Below are 20,717 nucleotides of genomic sequence, written 5' to 3' on the forward strand. Positions count from 1 at the left end.
TCTGACTTTCAGACATGTAGTATGGAGACTGCTCTAACCATTGGAGGCTTTCTCCAAGAATGATCTAGATCAGTAGTTTGTCTGGACCATAAAATCACACTCCTATCTCCTGGCAAGTTTGAGTTAGGTACGTTGCCTTTTCATGCTTCTTTAAGTTTCACTAGTTGGCTGTCTTTTGTATGAGGGATTTCAATAAAATGGTGACATTTGTGATAAACAGGTCTTCTTTGTGGGAGCTATAGCACAGATGTGAATAATTTTCTCCTTTAAATCTTGAAACAGGCTCGCAGAGCATGTTAACAGAGTTGTGTCTGACAGCATCCAAGAAAAACTTTATCTTCTCTCTTTCCCCCAGCAGTAAACCATGCTTACACTTTTTTCTTTCAGATGCTAAAGAAAGAAGAAGCAATCCCATGGCCAGGGACTTTAGCAATTGTTCATTCATATATTGCATACAAAGCAGGTAGGAAAACAGAGGAGAACACTTATGCTTTGCTTTTGATTTTGGAAAACATTATTCAGGTAACAGGGTTAGGTAATACTTGCTTTTCAAGAAGAAATAAAGGAGAATAAACCCTTGAAAAGCCACATAATAAGTGAAAAGGGCAGCCTCTGTATTTTATGAAAGCCTTGTATGACTCTTCACTTATGCAGGTGCAATTTCAGGTATTATCCAATGTGCTAGTTGTCAGATGACTCTTAACACTGGTATACCCATTGTGTAAAGGAGCTTAGAAACTCCATCTGCAGGGCATACAAGAGACCCTTTAAATATTCATCCCTGAGAGGATTAATACTCCCTTTTGCAGCAAAAGAAGAGGAGAAACAGAAGCTACTTAAGTGGAGCTCAGATTTAAAACAGGAAAGAGAACAACTAGAGCAGAAGGTTAAACAGCTCAGCAATTCTATAACAGTAAGTATTGCTCTCCCATGTAACCTTACACTTGTGTCCTGCCTGCTTACATGATGCTAGAATGAAAGAACTACAAAGAGCAAGCCTGAACACGAAGTGTGAGCCTGATCCAGCTTCCATTAGAGTCAGTGAGAACTAAGTTTCTACTTAAACTTTGCTCTTTTCCCTGCTCTTCAGAGCTTTGGGAAGTGTGAAGGACAGGAACTGGGAACTCACTTTGCCATGTTGGATGAGATGTATGTTGTGTGGGCTAATTTTACATAGTAGATGTGTAGTAAACTTTACTAGGAGCAGTTGATAAGCTGGAGGAGCAGCCTGTGGAGACTATTGGTCTCATTTTAATTTGAATAGCTAGGCTTCATTGGTGGGACCTATACTGTTGGTGCTTGGCACCACCATTTCCAAGATGAAAGTGACTGTAGTGTACTCCGTTTACTCACAGATTTGGCCTGCAGGTTTTTGGCAAGTCCCCAAGATAGTTTCAGTTAGGTAAATATGTGGTAGTTCCATATATAATAATTATATCTTGCCATTCTATCTTGGTTTGTGACAGTAGCTGTAATCTCTATATTAGCAGATCTTTGTTTATCACCACAATACATAAATTAGGCCCCTAAGTCATTGCTGCAAATGTGAGCCCCATTTAAAATGGCATGGAATTATAAATGCTAAATTCTTCTCAATAGTGAATGTTTGCAACAATATGTTGCAATGTTCCAATGTTTGGAAAAGTTGTTATAGTATACCTTTGCCTCTTTTATTTTCTGGCTAAGGAAAATGTTTATAAGGTTCGTAAGGTGTCCCATGTCTAAAGTCCTTTTGCTGATGAGTACAATAGAATAAATCAAATAAATAATATGTGGTATATTAAAAGGCTGCATGCCTCCTTTTAAAAAAGAAAATTTCATATTGGTGGTAAGTGGCACTGACTAACTGCTCCGGAGGCATGGCATGGTGTGAATAACAATGATGTAAATACTCCAAGGATGTGCACACATGTACACTCACCCAAATTCCTCTGCTCTTGACTAGAGGGACTGTCTGTGGGTGAGGATAATTCATTCTTCATGGATCGCTTGTCATCTACTGCCTCACTGAACTGCCAGTAAAGGGCCAATTAGAACCAGTTATATAGCTGGGTTTCTATGATGCTGTCATCCATAGTTAGAAACTGAACTGGGACCAAGAGGGTTTGAAGAGCAGTGGCAGACAAAAGGCTTTAAAACTTTAAGGAGGTTGCAGTTTCTGTGCAAGGACCTGCATGTTATAGGCATAACAATATTGCCTTATCCTTTTTCTTCTTGAGAGTTTCAGCCATAGATGTCAGCAGTATTTTGCTCCTGGAACATTAAGCAATTGTGTTCTTTTTAAGCTAACTTGCCTTGACTCTTATCTTTTGATAAGCTATTTGGGTTTCTGAAGTTCATAATGGAAAATGACCACAAAATACAATTTTCAAGTGCAGAGGGGACTGTCCCTTTCTCTTCAAGTCACCTTTTGTATTTATCGGGGGGGAGGAGGGCTAATGTTTCTGCCAAAACAGGCTAAGCTGTGTGCAGAAGCAAAGGCTTATCTCATTAGTGGGACCCACACGCTGTCAGCAAAGTCGGCTCATACAGGACATCTCCGTTTGCAGAGCCGAGGTAAGGACATTTCAGAAATACAATCTGAAAAGAAAATAACAAAATCTTGCAGTGGAAGGTATCCCCAGAATCCCCTTCAGAATAAACACAAAAGGATGAAACCAGTTCTGCTATTCCCAGAACTACAAGGGAGGTGACACAAACAGGTAGAGTAACTGGTAGTTAGTTGCCTGCAAGCAATTTAATTCCTCTCTTGGTAAATACTAATTCATCTGTGTGCAGCTTTGAGGCTGGTCCTCCTCAAAACTGGGAAAGTGAATTTACAGGTACAGTCCTTTCTTGGGTTATTATCTGGATTGCGATCCTTTGAATTCCTTTCTTTACCATCTTCAGTTCCACCAGATATCTTTATGCATATAATGGTTGAGCTTCTTGTTGTTCTAATTTGCTTCAGAAATGCATGGAAATGAAGAATACCATCCTTGCAAAACAGAAGGAGATGCACAGCTCCTTGGAGAAGGTAAAACAGCTGATCCGCCTCATCCAGGGCATCGACCTTTCAAAACCCATAAACTCTGAGGTCAATTCAGTAGCCGTCTCCAATGGCATGGACTCCACTAACAATGCTAATGCTGCCACCTCCACCCCAGCCCCCTCCCCTTCCCAGAGCTGCATGGTGAACTGTAACAAGGGCGATGAGACTAAATAACACAGTAAAGTAAGAAGGAGCCAAGGGAGGTGGCGGCGAGGAGGAGGAGCAAAATAACGAAACTCTAGAGAAGCAAAACTGGATTTCTTCTGGAAAGTGCAGAATTCTTTAGTTCTTTGGTTCCAGAGAGAGCGTGAAGATGCTTGTGCCAGGCGGCACCGGAGTTTGCCAATTGATCCTTCTTATTCTGTGTGTACATGCAAAGTTTGGATCATGTTACATGAATAGTGCCAGCTGGGGGTTCTTTGCCAGCACCATGCCAAGTGAAATAATATATTTACTCTCTCTATATTTTACACCAGTGTGTGCCTGCAGCAGCCTCCACAGCCACTATAGGTTTGTTTTATTTTTGTTTGGGGTGAGGAGCAGGGATGAGGGAGGAGAGCAGGTTTCAAATCCTTATTTGCAGAACCGTTTGTTTAGCTAGGGAACAAACAAGTCCAAAGAGCCTGTGGGCTTTTCCTGTTTCTAAACTCTCAGTACTATTAAACCAAAAACCAGAAATATAAATTAATAAATCCCAGTGCCCAGAGGGGACGCGTCTATCAAATAAACAGTATTTACTATTGTTTGGACAGGAGATGTACTAAAGGAATGGGGATGGATTTTTCACTGAGTAACCAGCATGTGTGCTGGCTGGGGATTTCCTGTTCTGGCAGCTTCGGGTTAATCCTGTTTCTTCACATTAGACAAATGAAATGCATTGCAGAATTGGTGTGGTTTGGGTCCTCGAGGTGAACCAGAAAGCCTTTGCTGGGTGTGGAAATGAGAAGGCCAAACAGTCAACTTACAGCGTCGGAAAGGGGGTGTCCCAAGGGAAGATGTGCATCTGAGATTTTACTTGAAAATGAGGTTCCAACACTTTTCTATATTTATAAAACAAAAGTATCCTGAACAAAGTAGCACACGACCCAGATGTGTGAACTGAACAGAGAAATGTCCTTTTCTTTCATTTCCTTTCTCTTTCTTTTGGTAACAAGAACTAAATAAGGAATAGAAAAGCTGTTTTTCAGGCTGACAGTCTAATTAAAGAGGTAGATGGGGCCTTGCATGGTATAGATTAGAAGTAATAGTGTCAGTGAGATACAGTGAGTCGTCGTGAGTCCTTGTGTCATCGTTTTGGGCACTGTTTTTTTATGCAAGGGCAAAATCTTTGTATCTGGGGGAAAAAAAAACAACTTTTTTAAATTAAAAAGGAAAATAAAAGATATTGAGGTCTTCCTAGTGTTACTTAAAATAAGATCAAGGTAAGAAACATTGTAAAAATTACAAAAGTGCTATTTGTTTCCTAAACAAGTGATTTCTATTAAAAAGGTGTCAGAACTGGAGAAAATGCTGTGTACTTAGAATTTTTTAACACAGACTTTGCTTATTCTGATGACATTCTGCTTTGTGTTTGTGTTTTAAAATCCAGCGGGACGGGTTTCCATAGACAATCTCATCCATGCCACTGGCTGGACTCTAAGCAGAATCAAATTCTAAAATGCTGGACCTTGCCTCCATCTGGAGGAGCTGTGAGGCTTGTCTCTGCCAGTATGGCATCTCCCCATTCTTTTGTGTGTTAGTAGCCCAGAGAAAAGCATTGGCAGCACGGTTGTTAAAGCCTTTATGTTTTTGTAATGCATAAATATGGACTGATTAGAGCCTGGGGATAAAAGACAGTGGATTTGTTAGTCCTGAAATCTTCTTTTGTTATATCCTCTTATTTCAGCAGTCTTTGTCTTTCATATTATGGCGCGACTGTGGATAGTGGAACCTGCCTTGTGAGCTCGGTTGTCACAGGGATTGTATCAGCTGAGAGTGCTGATCCTGGCCATTCAGCATGTGTGTCCTGTAGCTACCCAGTTTCACAAATGCATATGGATGTGTTGGGACAAATCCTGTTTCCACTGAAGTCATTGGCAATACCCAGGGGAGCAGGGTTGGGTCTGTAACACATGTGAGCCCAGGCAGAACTCTTTGTGTGGTGGTGAGTGGTGTGAATGCTTAGTGGTTGGGCAGGGCTGCTCTGCTGCTGGTGGTAATGAAATAATGAAGAGCTTTTCATTGATGCAGTCTGCCTGCTCTGTTCAGAGCAAAACAGAGTGAATTCCCCAAACCTACCTAGCCTGAGAGTCTCTTTGCTGCCACATCTCACATATATGCCTTTGTGGGATTCTTGAAGTGGTTTCCTTCACTCCTCTGTCTTTCAAGGACCCTTCCCTCTTTATCAGTGAAGTGAACGTGCACTTTTTTCAGCTCTGAACCCAGGAGTTGATCCTCAGTTCTTACTTATACTTGTCTGTAGGTCTGGGAGAGGGTTCGTTGTGTGCTCTTTTTGGCTCACCCTGTGATAAAATGGACTTTATCTTCAGTTGCCTGAATTCTGTTTTGAAGGCAGGTAAGATGCAGATATTGGTTAGCAGGAGTAGCTAGAGCAGGAAGGCAGCTATCAAATGCATTTAAAAGTCTCTGTAGGAAATATGCTTTTTGCATGTAACAACACAGTTAACCCATGGAATTAGTTTCTACAGGACATCCTTGGAACCAGGAGCTTAGTGAAATTTAAAAAGGATTAAATATTTAGCGAGATAATGAGAGAAAATGTGCTAGAAATAAAAGCAGTCTTGCTTTTGGATCTAGTCCAGCAACCAACTGCCCAGGGTCAGGAAGAAACTTCCCCATGGACAAGTTATTCTGTTATTAGCCACAGTGGTGTTTCTAGCTCCTGCTTCTGAAGCCTCTGGTACTGTTCACTATCAGAGACAGGATTCCAGAGTAAATAGATGCTGGCCTTAGCTGTCTTTACAATTCTCACATTCCCCCCGTTCAGTGTTATCATCTTAGTGCAGTTTGGACTATTTCACTATTTGGGGTCACAAAGTACGTGTAAAAGCTGAGCACTACTTTGATTTCTTCTATGCCTATTACAGGAAAGGGCCGATGGTGGAATTTGGTGTTGACTTTACTCTCTTCTAAATATAGAAGCACATCACCCAGGATGTGTCAGTGTACCCACTTCCCCTTTTCCAAGGCATCTGTTCATCTCTAGAGTCTAAATATATTCTTTCAACCTGGTTTGGCCTAAATTCCACCTTTTGTTAATGTTTTTTTGTTGAGAAAAGTCCTCCAGGCTACAAAAACCTGCTTTTAAATTCTATTCTGACCTTTAAGAAATGATCGTAACTTGAAGCCTTTGATGCTGGTCAGGGGATCTTTTCCCTGTCTGATCCTTTGTTGTATACAGCCTCTCCTACAGACTGCAGCAACATCAGTTAATAGACATGTACCATTCTGAGAGCTGTACTGACATTGGCAGTGATGCTTCCTACACAGTCATAAGTAAACAAGAGATGTGTCTGCCCAATCAGGAACAATGGGAAGAAAGGGAATTGCTAAATAGGAAAGAAAATGTATTTTCAAACTGCTCAAAAGGGTCCTCTAACAATGGAGAAATTAAAACTGTTTGAGAGTTAGCTTTTAAGCTCAAGCTGGCACTAATATCTACTGCTTTTTCTTCTTGTGCTCAGTATAGACTCAGTATGTGTTGAAATCTCCCTAGTGCTGAATTCCATTTAATCAAGGCTGGGTGGCAAGCTACAGCTCTCAGCACTTAGCACTTTGTACTTCTAAAGCACTGTGCAGGTCTTAACCAGTTCTGGTATCACTGCAGGGAGTGGGCATTGACTTATCTCCATTTTAAGTTACAAAAAAGTGAAGCCACAGAGCGAGCTGGTGTCACACAGGTTCCTGACTCCCAGCCCAACATTCAGGGCTCTAGATATTGCTGCCTCTCTCTATGGTTCAGAAACAGAATAACTCAATTGCAAAAGTAGGCTTTCCCTCACTTTGCAGTCCCTCCCAATAGCTTGATGATGCAGTTGTCAATGAAAGTGAAATTATAATACCTGGCTAGAATAATTAGTCTTGTGTTTAGTTGTTTAGACTAGAAATGTGCTCAGGGATATACAAAACACAGGCAGTTCACCAGGCAGTATGTAAAGGGACTATTGCTGGGCAGGATAGGCAGCTTATATGTTCTTTTGAATACGTTGCAACTACCTGGCAATTATCACTGGCAGAATAAAACAGTAGTTTGCATGTGAGAAATCCTGGTGAAAAGGATCCTTTTGTTACCTAGGAGAAACCAAAAGCTCATTTGTCAATAATTGTAAACACATTTCTAATGGCAAGGATAAGAACTTGAATCTGCCACCCTAGAAATGAAAGGCTGGTGATTTTACAGGCAGTTCTATCAATTGTGCTATTGATGGTGATTAATGTATCAATTGAAAGTGACAAGGTATCAGAAAGCAAATTCATTGCCAAGCTGGCTAGAGTTGTGAATGCTAAACATGACTTCTCAACTTCAGATCATCCTCTTCCATGGCCTGTTGCAGATTCAGCCCTGGAGGTGTGGCAAGCAGCCGAAAAAGCCTAGGGTGAATTTCCTTGTCATGCCAGGGAGCAACAGAAACTCGAGGAATATGTGAAATAAACGTGGACATTTTCTTGGAACCCTGAGGCAGTGAGACATCAGCAGTGAATTTGCAGTGCAAGTGTTCTCTCCCAGCCAAGCTACGTCCTGCCTCTTTTGCTTTCTCAGCGCTAACTTAATACATTTTTGAAAAGCAAATGCATTTGAAAAAAAATGGAGCATTCCAATGTCAAATCAGAAATTAACTGTTTCTTTCTAGGGGTTGTCCCTGGTCCAAACTTAGCCAGCCTCCTCAGCTTCCAGCCTGGGAAAATTCTATAGCCCACTTTTGGGCCACGGCTTTCCTGAGTGGAGGTTGGGATGTTTTGTTGCACCTGCCAGGAAGCACTTTGTTTGCCAAGTCTATCCACAGCTTCAGTCAGGGCAAGGCAAGGGCTCTGGCTGACATCTGAGTGAACCATAGAACGGTCTCCTGCAGCACCTTTCAGGAACTAGATAAGGATAGGTTTGGTAAGACTCAACTTATGCCACCTCACCTCGTCTACTAACAAATCAGGCATGCCTGCACTATCAAGAGAGCAGGAGGAGCCACAAGAGCTGTGGATCCAGGGTGATCCTGCACCAGAAAAATTTTCAAACAACCACTTGCCACCTCTTCTCTCCTCTTAGCCCACACAGGCATGCACAGAACACACCAAACAACCCCCTCAGCAGCCCAGCCTGAGCGGTTCCTGTTCTGTCCTGTTGTTTGCAGAAGATTTTCCAGCAATCATGTTACTCGTCCTAGTCACGTATGCCATAAAACTACATCCATCCCATCTTCACCTTCGCTGGTCCTGATGAGAAGAACATCATTTCTATTCTGTTAACCAGCTTTGTAGATCCATGGCAAATTCGATCTGGCTGGGTTGCCACAGAGGACTTACTGCTAAGTTTACTCCCAGCTTCTGATGTAGAGAAGAGAACCAACAGAGGCACCTTTTTCTGGCCAGACAGGAAGGACATGTTTCCCTGTGTACCTGATAGGCTTGGCATTATCGAGAGATCTCAGGCTCGGCCAGGCCAGCCAAGGGCATTCACAGGCTGTCCTGGCATTCATGGATACACTCCCCAGTTTCCTTAGTCACATGGCACAAGATCTCTTAAGGACTGCAGCAACAGGGAGGTTGGACCCAACCTCTGCAGTGGCGCACTGCCCTGAATCCAGGCTGTTAATAAGTTGCACCTGACCTGGGGAAGCTGAAAGAACCATGCAACATCAGGAAGGAGCAGGGGCTTCAGACTTGATCCCCAAGCTACCGTCCTCCTGCCTGCCCTTCCTAGAGGCTTGTTCCTCCTGAAATACATCTATGAAAGGACAGGATACTTTAGAAATCCTATGCAGTTCTCCCTTCTTTTGCACGCCCCATCAGCAGGGATGCGGTGTTTGTTTGTGGGAGAGGAAGCAGGCCCCAAACCCTCCCTATCTCTGTCCCCACCACTCATAGCCCAAGTCATTTCTCCCTGACAAGGGCCTGCATTGTTCATTCTCATCATAAAGTTAGGAAGGAGAGCTAACTGTATTCTTGTGCCTTGTACAAATGGCTGGAAGAATTAGTGCAGTGGTGGGTGTGGTATTTATTGGTGAATAAAAATGACAGGCCCCTGTCCCAGATAGTTAAGTTTAGGGTGAACATATGTCCCCAGAAGCCAGGAACAGGCCTGATTTAGAGTAATTTTTAGTGTCTGTTATCAGTCACGTGAGTAAACTTATCTGCAAGCTGCCTGAGAGCACCTGCACTGCAAAGATCATCTCATCCGTGAATGAGTCCTGAAGCTGGCCTCCTCCAGAGTTGATCAGGACAGAATCCACACAACTCCCAAACTGAACAGAAGTCTGTTAGTAAACTTCTGGGAGCAACCTGTTATTCAGTCTGCCAAGGAGTTATAGTGCTTCATTTAGCCAAAACTAGCTTTTAATATTTGGGTGTTTTGCATCTGTATACAAACAGTGAGCACCAGGCTCAGCAGAACTTATGGAACCAGTAGTGCTAAAGGAAACAAGCTCTTTACCTGTCCGTTTGCATGTCTGCTTGAGGCTGCTGCAGTCCGGATGCCTCACCTGGCAGCTCTGTGCCAAAACCTGTCTTTGAACGACTGTGTTCAGCTATATTGTTCCCCCCATGTCCTTATGGTGTGGTTTTTTAGCGACGTTTGCACTGGGGTAATGTCATTGTTGAAGTTAGATTGAGGCATAGTTGCTTTATCTAAGGAAGCCTTTTGAAAGGGCTCTTCAGAAGGCTAGTTTGGAGAACAGCATCAAGGGTAGAGCCATTGCTAGTCTCCTTATGACTGCCATCTGGATGGAGCGGCAGCCAGTCAGCACTAGATGTGGGTGGAGCTGCCCTTACCAATTCAGGGTACAGGGATGGGTGAGAACAGCCTCTTCACTGTTGGCTAGTTCTGCAGTGTCCAATTGTGTCAGATGTTTCAGAAGTGAAAAAGACACTTGCCTGGGTCCACTTTGTTAAAAGTAGTAAGGGTCTGACTTCCATTGCCAAGTGGACAAGAGGCAGGAAAGGCTGCCCAAATGCTAAGCACTGTTAGCCTGTTGCTAGTTGGTAGCATGGTTATCATTTAGAGATTTGCTTTGTTTGTTTGTTTTTTAATTATTATTTTTTACAGTGCAGTCAGTATAAACTCAGCCACTTCTAGACCCTTTTTCCAGCCTTTCTGAAGGCTCCCTTTAGCAGTTTTGCTAGAAAAGAAATGAAGAATAAGTTGCTGCTCTGAGCCGGAAGAGACTTTAGATCTTCATTTTAGATGAGGCTGGGAGTGAGGAATTCCTGAGTTGTGATCCTAGCTCTGATACTGGTCCCTTTGTTATCCTGGGTAAATCTCCTGAGCAAAGTTGTCAAGAGTTACCTTAAGTTTGGAGTACCCAACTTTACAGCAAGGCCCTGGGGGTTTGTTTGTTTGTTTGTTTCCTGAAGCACTGAGCACCTAGTGCCAGTTACAGCCATGGAAGCTGCCAGGACCCACCCTCTACAAGTCAACAATCCAGTTGTTTCAGACTAAGGGACGCAAAGAGCAATGATTCTTTGGAAAAGACTACTACCACCAACACCCCTCCTGCCAGCTTCAGTTCCCCCAAATCTCTTCAAAAAGTCTGACAGTTGTAACCTTGTGAGCTGTGTTTTTTTCATACCTTGGGCACCTAGTACTGTGCGTGTTAAGAAAATAAGCACATTGGCAGTCAGAGCTGAACAGAGCAGAAGGCTGCATGTTACCACTTGCTAGTCTGTAATTTCTAAACATAGTTTCACATGGTTCCTCATTTTAATTATTGTTGGCATAAAAATAGCACCTGACTAAGGCTGCGAGTAGTGTCTCACATCAGCTCTTCCCTTTCAAAATACGCTTTGCCTCTGAGTCATTCTCACTTTCTTATGCGACAGGCAGCGAGGGCCCCTTAGGGAGATTTTACTACCAAGCAGCTCCTCAGATAAGAGCCAAGCTTCCCAGTCTGAACACGCTAGTTCCACCCAGCTGGAGATTCCTCCTCCGCTCCACAGTGGCTTCATTGACCAAAAAAAGTGTGCGTGTTTATTGAAGATAACTCCTGGGTCTTAGCCACCTACTGTAATGTCCTGGTGGAGGCAAAGCAGTGTAACTGCTCAGTGAGGTCGACTAGGCAAGATCCTGTATGGGTGTGCATGCATGACCTGCCTCACTGCCTACTTAGTCAGATAACAAATGTACAGTCCTTACCTTGCTGTGGCAAAACCTGTCTTGTGTGTCAGTGCAAACGAAGCCTGGGGGCCAAGAGGAAGGAATAACTGGCAAGAGCTGTACTGTAGGAGAGAGCTAGGCAGTGCCAGGCAGCAGATTGAGTTTTGAAGTAGTACCATGCCTTGTAGGGGCTTACTAGCTGTCATCTTTAAGCTCTTCCCTTTACCAAAGTCTTTTACCACGGGACCTTAGTAAGGTTGAGGGAGAAACTCAAAGCAGTCTTTGATCTCTGTTTCACATGCCAATAAAATGTAAGATTAGTGCCAATTCTGTCTTGCTAGACTTGCGGATGTGGACACCAGTCCACCAGGTGCTGTGCTGCGCTGTGCTGACACCCACGCAAGAGTTACCACACAACTGCAGAATGGAAATAGAGTCCTGGGTCATAGTTGAGCTAACAAGCTGTGACTAAAGACTGTACCCTGCCCTGATCCTCTGGCTCCTCTAAATCCTTTTAAATGCATTTAACACCGATTCCCATCTCCTGTGGCTTTGGTCCCTTGCCTTCATTGGCTCTACCTGTGAACTGCCTGGGATCCAGTTCCTGGTAACTGGAGAACAGGGAAAGGCTTTGTGAACTGGATTCTAGATAAGACACAAGAAAGTGGCATTCTTGATAGATCATCGGCTTCTGTTAAAAAAAACAAACAAACAACAAAGCAGTGGCTCCATCAATCCATAAACCTGTGGCAGGACTGAGGTGTTCTCGTGACTAGCTCCTTCAAGGGAAATGCATGTGAGTGTGAAGTAGCAGCAGCAGCTTGTCTCCCCAGTACAGGCAGTGGGTCTGGTACTTGGGGGCACCTGTAGGTAAGGTGGCAGGTTTTGTCTTTAGTTTAATAGTTTTCCACGGCCATTTGTGCTGTACTCATTCATGCACAGGAACAAAGAACTGAACATGGCAATAGCATCTACTGTCTCCCCATCTCTTTTCCCTTTGACATTTGTGCCAGACCAACCCAGTGTCTCTTGTGCTGCCTCCATTTCCTGAGAATCTCATATCATTGCAGGCCTTGGTGTAAAATACCCTTTCTGAATGGTACCACTTTGTTTTCACAGACTCGCGTGATGCGGATACTGACTCGTGAGCTGGTTTGGATTTTTTAAATATCTCTATTTTTTTTAGCCTGATGCTCATAGTGACCTGCAGTCTCTTTGCTGCCTTCTCTCTGTAGCCTTCAAGTCCCTTGTGGTTTCAGTTTTGGTACAACTGTGTTTAGATTTTAGCAAATTAAAGTTGGGGAGGGAGGGGATACAGAGCATCTGATCAATTTGTATTTATTTATTTTAACATTTTACTAAATAAAACACAATGAAATCTCTTGGCTCTTTAGCTGTGTTTGGCAGGGGGGCGGCAGCTTTTCCCGTCACCTGCATGGGGCAGCAGGACCAGAAAGGACCATTATGCGCACAAGGCATTTAAAGGACAGTTCTCGAGTATGCGATGCACAGGAATCAGCACAGAGGAGCGGGGAGCTCAGGAGCTTCCCTGCTACGAGGAGGAGAAATCTGTCAGCCCCAGGCCAAAGCTGACAGTGCAGCTCTGTCAGACAGCTCTGCTTTACAAACGGCGACATCTCATTTCAGCTTGCAGCAACTCCCTGTTCTAGACCACAACTGGGATTTGGTTCGGAAAGGCAGTGGGAGCAGCGACAGTGGCTCTCGTGACTGATGCTGCTCAGGTGTTCAACTCACTGCTCAAACACTGGTTCTGTCACTACGATGCTATCCAGCAGAAGGTGCCCATGAGAGCTGGACTGGACCTGATTTTATTCCATCGTGGAGGCTTTCAGTCTTTTCAGAGTGCAAGCCACCTTGCTTGTGAGACAAAATAGACCTTGTACCAGTTCCCACAACAAGAAAGATACTGTTGTAGCACAGTTAAGGCACACCAGTTTCTATAGCCACTGGCACACAAGGCCATGGTGCAGCCAGTATCGTGTCTAGCTGTCCAGGGCAAGGCTCAGATGCAGACCTCTGAAACATCAGGATAAGCTGCCCTGCTTTCACTGGTACAGAAACAAAGTCACACTGGTAGCCAACCCTATGATCCTAGCAAAATCCTTAGTAGGAACCTAGCCTAAAGCAAAGCTTTTGCATTTAGGTTAGGCATGGCTAATTCATCAGTGTAGCTAGCTGCACTTGAACTCACTGTTTTTTCCTAGTGCACAAGTAGGGCCTTGGCTTTAGCTTGACTTTAGGTGGTGGTGCTCCAGGATAGGTAGGATCTAGTTTAATACACACATGGCTCAGGGTAGCTGGCTTGTCTTAGCACTGCTTTTTGGGGAAGAAGCTAGGAGGAAAGAAATCTCTGCGATGATTGTAAAGCAGATTTTGTAAGCCTGGAAACATTCTCAAACTGCACTTCTGCTCTTGCCCACCTCCCCAATAGACCCTTCCTACCTCACCTTGCTCCTTCTTGGTGCAAGAACTATTGCCCATTGGGCCTAAACAGTTTTGAATGCCTGTTAGCTTCATCAAGCCAGTGTAGCACAGTGCAGGGGGCTGGATTCCATTCCAAATTGTACATCGCTGACTGACGTGGCTGGGAGGTGCTGACTCTTGCTGTCCATGTGTTTGCCCAGATATAAAGAGAACCCCAGATGTGACGCTCTAGAATTTGACATGTAGTAATGACCTGAGATGCAAAAAGCTCAGCTCGACTCTTGGGGCCCAGGGGAATTAGCCATTTTTTTTTCTGTTAGTGTTGCAATCTCTATTGCTTGTATGCAGCACATTTGCCAGCAGAGGCTTCCAGTGCAAGCCAGGAATGCCATGTGGGCAGAGCTGTACCTTCAGCTGGAGACTAGCAAAGGCAATGAGGGTTGAGGCTCCATGTTTCCTTAGAGGGAGAAGTTCACAGTCTTGTTTATGGGGTTGGCATGTCATCTTCCTGTTACCACACCTGCTTCTTCCTATTCCCCACTCTGCTCAGCAGTTCAGCCATGAAGGGAGAGGGTTTCGAAACAGGTGTGTGGGTGGTGATGGGAGCTCCTCCCCAGTGAAGTACTAGGAACATAGGACTAGACCCTGGGCCACTGTGTCTTCTCCTCTGCATTCAGAGACAACCATTTACTATGTCAAGCCATCACACAGGTCAAAACCAGGAGCACCCTCCAACAAGCTAGCAATAAAAGCAGGAGACAAGGGTGTTGCCATGGCCCTGCCACTGAAAGGACAGCATTGTAGCAGAGTAATATCTGCCCAGAGGATGGGGGTGCAGGGAAAGCCCCTCCTTGCCAATCAGACCTAAAGTGGGGGGAACTCCTTCCTGATTCCAGATTTGGCTGGTAGTCTGACCCTGAGCAGAAGAGAAAGACCCTCCAGCCAGGAACTTCTGAGTTTTCTAAGTACAGGCAAGTGCACTAGCATGTTCCAGCCAAAACCCCTTGAATTTAGCTGTGGCCTGAGCTTAGTGCATCAGAGAGAGGCAACCCCCCCACCCCCCGCAAAAACCAGTACCATTCATAGCGGGACAATCTGCAGACCCCCAAAGCATGGGATTTCCAGGGATACACCAACCACACTGCAAGAAAGTTAGCTCTGAACCCCGTGCTGGGGATTGCTTTTACCTGATTCCGTGCATCTCACCCACTGATTGCTGAGCCAAGAACTCCCTGTCCCAGCAAACCAACCTTTCATAAACACATCTATTGAGTTCACTCTTACAGCAGATCAAAGTTCTTAGTTCAGACCATTCCCAAACTTCACCCCACTGGAAATGTTTTTCTCCGTTTCCAATTCAAATGTTTATATCCAGTTTGTTGTCATAAGCTTCTGTGCTGGATTTTTTTTCGCTTAAAAAGTTTCTCTTTTGCCCTCATATTCACCCAATGAATGGGTTTGTAAAGTGCCATCATGTTTCCCCACAGTTTTTGTTTTGTTAAACTAAAGTCCAAGTGCTTTACATCTTCCCTCAGAAGGTATCCCTTCCCTTGCCCATCACTGGAAGAGCCACACTCCTCCCATCTCCTTGTGACACAGCACCTGCTTCTCACCCCATGCCCTCTTCTGATAAAACAGTGCCCCATCGGAGTGTTGCAGCCTGCCCACCCCCTCCTGCCCTGCCTGCCAACCATGACACAGAACAAGACCAAATGACCACACAGCTTCCCCAAAGCTTTGAAAAAGGATAAAAAAGCTTTAATTAAAAACCCTGCAAGAAACGCTCATGTTCTTCCAAACAAAGCAGAGTGATGGGTAGGCTTCCCCTCTCAGTATCTGCCCTGCTGTGGATGGAGGGTTTTGCACACAGCACAGGCTTATGGGTATCAGATTAATGCTAGGAAGTGAACAGCAGCGTTCCAGCAGCAACAGGCCTGAAGATACTCCAGGACCATCAGCAAAATCAACAAGGAAAAGACAAACCCGCGGACCCCCTGATCCTTTACACCACAGGAAGAATCACCTTAAATAATTTAAATAATGAGGAAAGCAAGGGTGTCTCATGTGCGCCAGTGTGTGATGGCTGTGGAACGGTGCCTGGCTGAAACTGCTCCCCGCGCAGGGTCCAGCCATAGTGCCTAGCTACTGTGGTCCAGTGTCAACCACCTCCTTGATTGTCAATGACAATGTTGGTGTTAGTGAGATTCAGGCTCCTGCCTCCTGAGCTGTGGAATGGCCACAGGAGGTTCCTCCAGACAGGATCACTTGCCCCCATGCTTCAGCCCTGCCTGGCTCAATCACAGCAGTGACCAGGAACTCGCAGTTAGCACCACAGCAAAAACAGGAACAGTCTGTGGGCCTCAGTAACTGACTCAAACCTGCAGCATTAGGTCTCACTAGCCCCTCCCCAGCCAGGAAAACCTGAGGGAAATGCAGCAGTTTGCCGGTACAAGGAGGATGGCCGTGTCTTGGAGGGGTGCAGGCTGTCCAGCGGCAGCATCTCCTTTGGGAACTTGAACAGAGATTAGACTTTATATAAAATAAAGGGCCAGACCTGAGGCCTCTGGGTAGCAGACGTGTGTATTTTGCACACTGAGCTCTTTTGTAGAGAGGCAGACATAGCCCTGAACATGTGCACAATGCCTCACCTCCCAGACAGTGACACGCATCTGGGCCACAGCAAGATGGGACAAGAGCCAGTGCTGTACTGCTGTAGGCAAGGTAACAGTGCTAATATTAAGCCGGGGTCCCCTGGCAAGTCCCAGCTGAAGCTGCACCTGGAGATACAGCCTCGGTTGTAGGAGCTCACTGGGGTGGAAGGGGGAATGAAGCTGCTAGACCCAGCCCTGTTCAGCCACCATGTAAGCATGGCTGTGTCTGCCTCTTCATGGTAAGTGGAGGGATGATCCTGTCTTAAGCAGGGGTTTGAGCTAGACAACCTCCCTTCTAGCTCTGTGTTTTTATGATTCTAAGCAGGGCACATCCTTAAGGCAGAAGCCCACAGTCACAGCTAGTGACCAGCCTAGGTGGGAGCTATGTGCTTCCAGCTGTGGTATAAGGCAAGAGGTTGCAGTCCCCAACCCTACTTGCCAGACAGCCTGCTCCAAGATGCGTCTCCACAACTCAGGCAGACAGACAGTGTCATCTGTTCCTGTACATTTAGGCCATCTTCCAGGTGGAGGCAGGGAATGGGGTGAGGTGTCAGCCCCCTCTCCACACACCTCCACTCTGGAAGGGGCTTGGAGTTGTGGAGCTGTGCATGCAGGAGATGGAGAAATGAAGGAAATGACCTGCAGTGATGCTAGCTCTGGCAGGGCTTCCTGCACAAGGGCTGGAGCAGGCAGGGCCCCAGGGGTATAGTGAGGTGGGGGCATAGTTGAAAGCAAAGGAACTTTTTGGCTGAATGTCAGGGAATGTGCAAGAAGGAGACTTCCCACCTCACTGTCTTCTACAGAGACACTGGAAACCCCCTTCTGGCCAAAGCCTTGGACACTGCACTACAGGGACCATGCCAGCCTCTCCCTGACTAGAGAAACCACCCAGAGCCTCCCCTTTCTGCTCAGTGACATTATCCTGATTTTGGATTCCTATTCTTGCTCCTCTGAGCCAATGCCCAGCCCTGAGACACTCACCCTTGGCCATGGGAAGCAGTGGTAACCAGCAGACCCTCTCAATAATGCCAAACCCTGGGCTGCAGCTCAATGGCCCTCTCCCTCTCTAGCTGGAGGGAGATTGTGCTGCAGGTTTGATGCCTGCAGGGAGAGCTCCTAAACTGAGCCAGGTCAGGAGAGATCCCCTTCCCTCTCTCGTGTGCAACCGATGCCCTGCATTCGCTGGCCCTCCGAGTCACAGGCTCCTCTCAGCCGTGAGGTATTTCAGTGCGGCTGCACCGTACCTGCGCGACAAGTCCTGGTGGAACTCCTCCCGCAGTGTCTGCAGGCAGCCCCGGTACCCAGCACTGAGGCGGAACTTGGAGATGTCGAAGCTGGGAGCATGAGGCATGTGGATCATGAAGGCATTGGGCAGGACCAGCAGCTCATACTCCTAGGGAGAGCACAGGGCATCAGGGAGCAGACAGCACAGCCCACCCCAGAGCACCAGTCCCCAAACATCTGCTCACGGGCAGCAGTGCTTAGGCAGAAAGGCATCTTGTGCTGAGAACAACCCAAACCCACCTGCCCAAGGGCCCTTCCTGCAGTGCAGGGCAGGGGCTGAGCCCCCCACACCCTTGCCTAGGCTGGTGGCTCCTCACTCACCTGGGCATCAAGCTCCATGATGTGGGACACCTTGTTCCAGCCGAAGCCCACGAACCTCTGGTCATACTGCGGACAGTCGCGCCTCACTACAACATAAGGCTCAAAGTCCGGCTGCCACTCCACGCGGTACGGCACTGTGGCTGTCCGCCACTTGGCATAGTCAGTTGGGGCATGGCCCTTGGGCCACACGTGGTACCTTCAAAGAGAAATGGATGAGGCACCAGGCCCAGAGGCTCTCAGCTTCCAGAGAGGCCAGGGGCACCCAGAGCCCACAGGCACAAGGCTGTTTTTCTCACTATCCTCCAGGAAGCAGGGACAGAGAATGGGAGTGGAGAAAGGAGACACCATGGCCCCTCAGAATTTGCTTCTGCCAGAGTCTGGGCCCTGCTGCATGGAGGAGAGCAGCTTTAGCACCTACCTGAAAGTGTAGAGGGAGCCCATGTCCAGCATGGAAAGCAGCTCCGCTTTGGATTTGGGGAAGGTCAGGCGATAGTGCAGAGTCTCAAATGCTGGCACAATGAGTGCCAACTTCCTCTGAGGCAGTGCCAGCTGCTGAATGGAGCTCCTAGAGCAGGGAGAAAGGGAGCATTAGGCTTCGCCAGCATGCCATGGAACGAGTAGTAGGTAAATATGTACCCCTGTACTGGCCACGCAATAGGGGCTGGGAGCCCCAGGTGCAGCCATGTTTCTTGGTTGACTGGCCCCCTTGGCTGGTTCTGGAAGGGCGTCAACAGGCTTGAGAGAATCCTGTCCTTCCTTGGCAAGAGACTGGTAGTGGGAGACCTTCAGTATCTGCTGTGCAGGGCCAGAAGGGACATGGCACGCTCCTCCCATCTGTGGCAGCCCTTTCCCCCACCCAGGGGACCCAGTGGAAGATGGAAAAGAAGCTTCCTGGTAGTGAAAGCCCCAGGCTGGGGAACCACATCCTGCGGGAAAAGCTGGGAGCCCCACTGTTTGATACGCAGACAGCTTGGACAGAGCTTGGAGGAAAGTGAGGATGGGGGAGCTGGAAGAGCAAGAGATGCCATTATAGGTCAGACCACATGTCTCTCTAGCTCAATATCCTCTTTCTCAGTGTCACGGAGCAGACGCTACAGGACCAAGAGTGCTTAGGCTGATCTGTCCCCTGCCCCTCTTCTCTTACAGCTTCCAGCACACAGAGTCCTAGAGGGTCCTAGCCAGGTAGTTCCAGCTGCACCTGAGGTAATCGTAGAGGCTGTACATAGGCAGGAAGTCGATGTCAGTCAGGAAAACATAGGGTGTTCGCGCATTGGTCAGCGCCACATTCCGCAGGAGGTTGATGGGGTAGAACTGCCCTTCCTTGTACACAATGTGGTAGGCAATGTTCCTGCGGCTACTCAGCACCTCCGAGGCCTGGGCGTAGCGCAGGAACTGCTGGGCCTCCGCGTCTGACATGTACAGCGCCAGGCTGATGGGTCCTGCCCAGTGTTTGCAGATGGCCTCCAGCATCTGTAACCTACAAGCCAAAGGGCATGGCATGAGGTGAGCCCCACCAGAGCTGGCCACATGGGGGAGAATCACTAGGCCACCAAGCATGCAGGAACAAGGAGAGGTGGACAGCAGTGGCTGCAGCCAGGCTGGGCACAGCTAGGAGTTGAGCAAGCCTCCAGATCAGATCTGCCACAACCCATCTATTGTCCACCATTCCCCTGCCCCTAGGGCAAACTGCCTTGTAGTCTGATGGCCAGGCCCTGTGTACACCATGACCAACCAAACCTGAAAGCCATAGCAACTCCCCTAGATCCTCCTACTGGCAGTGGCAGTGATGGGGTTGGTGTGGCAGCTCCCAACACAATAAACAGTGGACAGTTTAACTGAATCAGATATGAAAACAACTCATCCCATAAGGACGAAATGAGGCAGAAATTGCAGAATTAGATCTGCCAGGTTTGCATCTACAAGGCTTTCCTTTCAGCGAAGGGCTAGAAGCATTGTTCTCAGTGAGAGCTCAGGTTCTAGGTGTGATTTTGTGGTTGGGGCGATGTGACAGTCACAGAATCACACACATTCCATTTAACGTATTTTTTCCATGTAAACCCCAGTCCCTCAAGGCCCCCCAGATGGAGACAGTGTTTTTCCTGGCACAAAGCTGGTTTGACTACTGTGGCACTGCCTCTGGTTGGGTACAGGGCTAGTTAACCCTGCTCACAGAGCCCTGAGGATCTCCCTGGCAGCAGAAGGCAATCCAGAGGGGGCAGGATGATGAGACTCTCCCCACTCCCTCCTCTCAGGTCCTGCCACACACCTGTCCATGGAGAGTTGGGCAACCAGGGTGACATCAGCTGGGTCAGACAAGGCCATGAACTCATACTGCAGGAAGAAGAGGTGAATGCGGTGCTGTGTGAGGTGCTGCCGGCGGAAATCATAGCAGGGGTCATCCTCATCCAGGTCCTCCAGCGCCCGCTGCAGCTAGAATGCACCTATTGGTGAGGTGGGGTAGGGGCCAGGCTGCAGCTAACCCAATCAGGGCACACACTTCAGCCAGAATGTGTGGGAGGGCACAACTAGTCTGCACATAGCCAACATGCCTGGCCCTGAGAGACCCACCTTGCAAAGCCCCAGGGGATGGCATGGATAGTCTACTTGGGAGCCAGTCAGTGCCTCATGGTTCACTGCCCACTCCCATGTGTCCAGGGTGAGTGAGGAAAGGCACAAGGGGTTA

At 47.0% G+C, this 20,717-nt stretch overlaps 2 protein-coding genes across 21 annotated transcripts in view; one reads left to right on the plus strand and one right to left on the minus strand.

Annotated features, from left to right (window-relative positions):
* PHF21A (PHD finger protein 21A) overlaps positions 1-13,225 on the plus strand; it is a 268,370-nt gene extending 255,145 nt beyond the window's left edge. For all 13 annotated transcript variants that reach the window (XM_019519314.1, XM_019519313.1, XM_019519325.1 and 10 more), the window contains 3 exons: positions 388-463; positions 810-913; positions 2,951-13,225. In XM_019519314.1, the coding sequence (XP_019374859.1) occupies positions 388-463; positions 810-913; positions 2,951-3,205 (435 nt within the window). In that variant the 3' untranslated portion in view covers positions 3,206-13,225. The remainder of the gene's footprint in view (positions 1-387; positions 464-809; positions 914-2,950) is intronic.
* The window catches only part of LARGE2 (LARGE xylosyl- and glucuronyltransferase 2), a 100,183-nt gene that overhangs the window by 35,490 nt on the left and 43,976 nt on the right, over positions 1-20,717 (minus strand). For 3 of the 8 annotated variants that reach the window (XM_019519307.1, XM_019519305.1, XM_019519304.1), the window contains exons 11-16: positions 20,301-20,464; positions 19,233-19,511; positions 18,453-18,599; positions 18,035-18,230; positions 17,674-17,822; positions 15,514-15,733 (exon numbers count right to left, since the gene is read on the minus strand). In XM_019519307.1, coding sequence (XP_019374852.1) covers positions 15,676-15,733; positions 17,674-17,822; positions 18,035-18,230; positions 18,453-18,599; positions 19,233-19,511; positions 20,301-20,464 — 993 coding nt within the window. In that variant the 3' untranslated portion in view covers positions 15,514-15,675. Of the gene's footprint in view, positions 1-13,274; positions 14,083-14,127; positions 14,446-15,513; positions 15,734-16,926; positions 17,823-18,034; positions 18,231-18,452; positions 18,600-19,232; positions 19,512-20,300; positions 20,465-20,717 lie in introns of those variants that run through there. The other 5 variants (XM_019519311.1, XM_019519310.1, XM_019519308.1 and 2 more) reach the window with 5 other exon arrangements.

The sequence above is a fragment of the Gavialis gangeticus genome, unplaced genomic scaffold (genome assembly GCF_001723915.1).
Source record: "Gavialis gangeticus isolate Ggan-Ray unplaced genomic scaffold, GavGan_comp1, whole genome shotgun sequence".
In the NCBI taxonomy this organism is placed as follows: domain Eukaryota; kingdom Metazoa; phylum Chordata; order Crocodylia; family Gavialidae; genus Gavialis; species Gavialis gangeticus.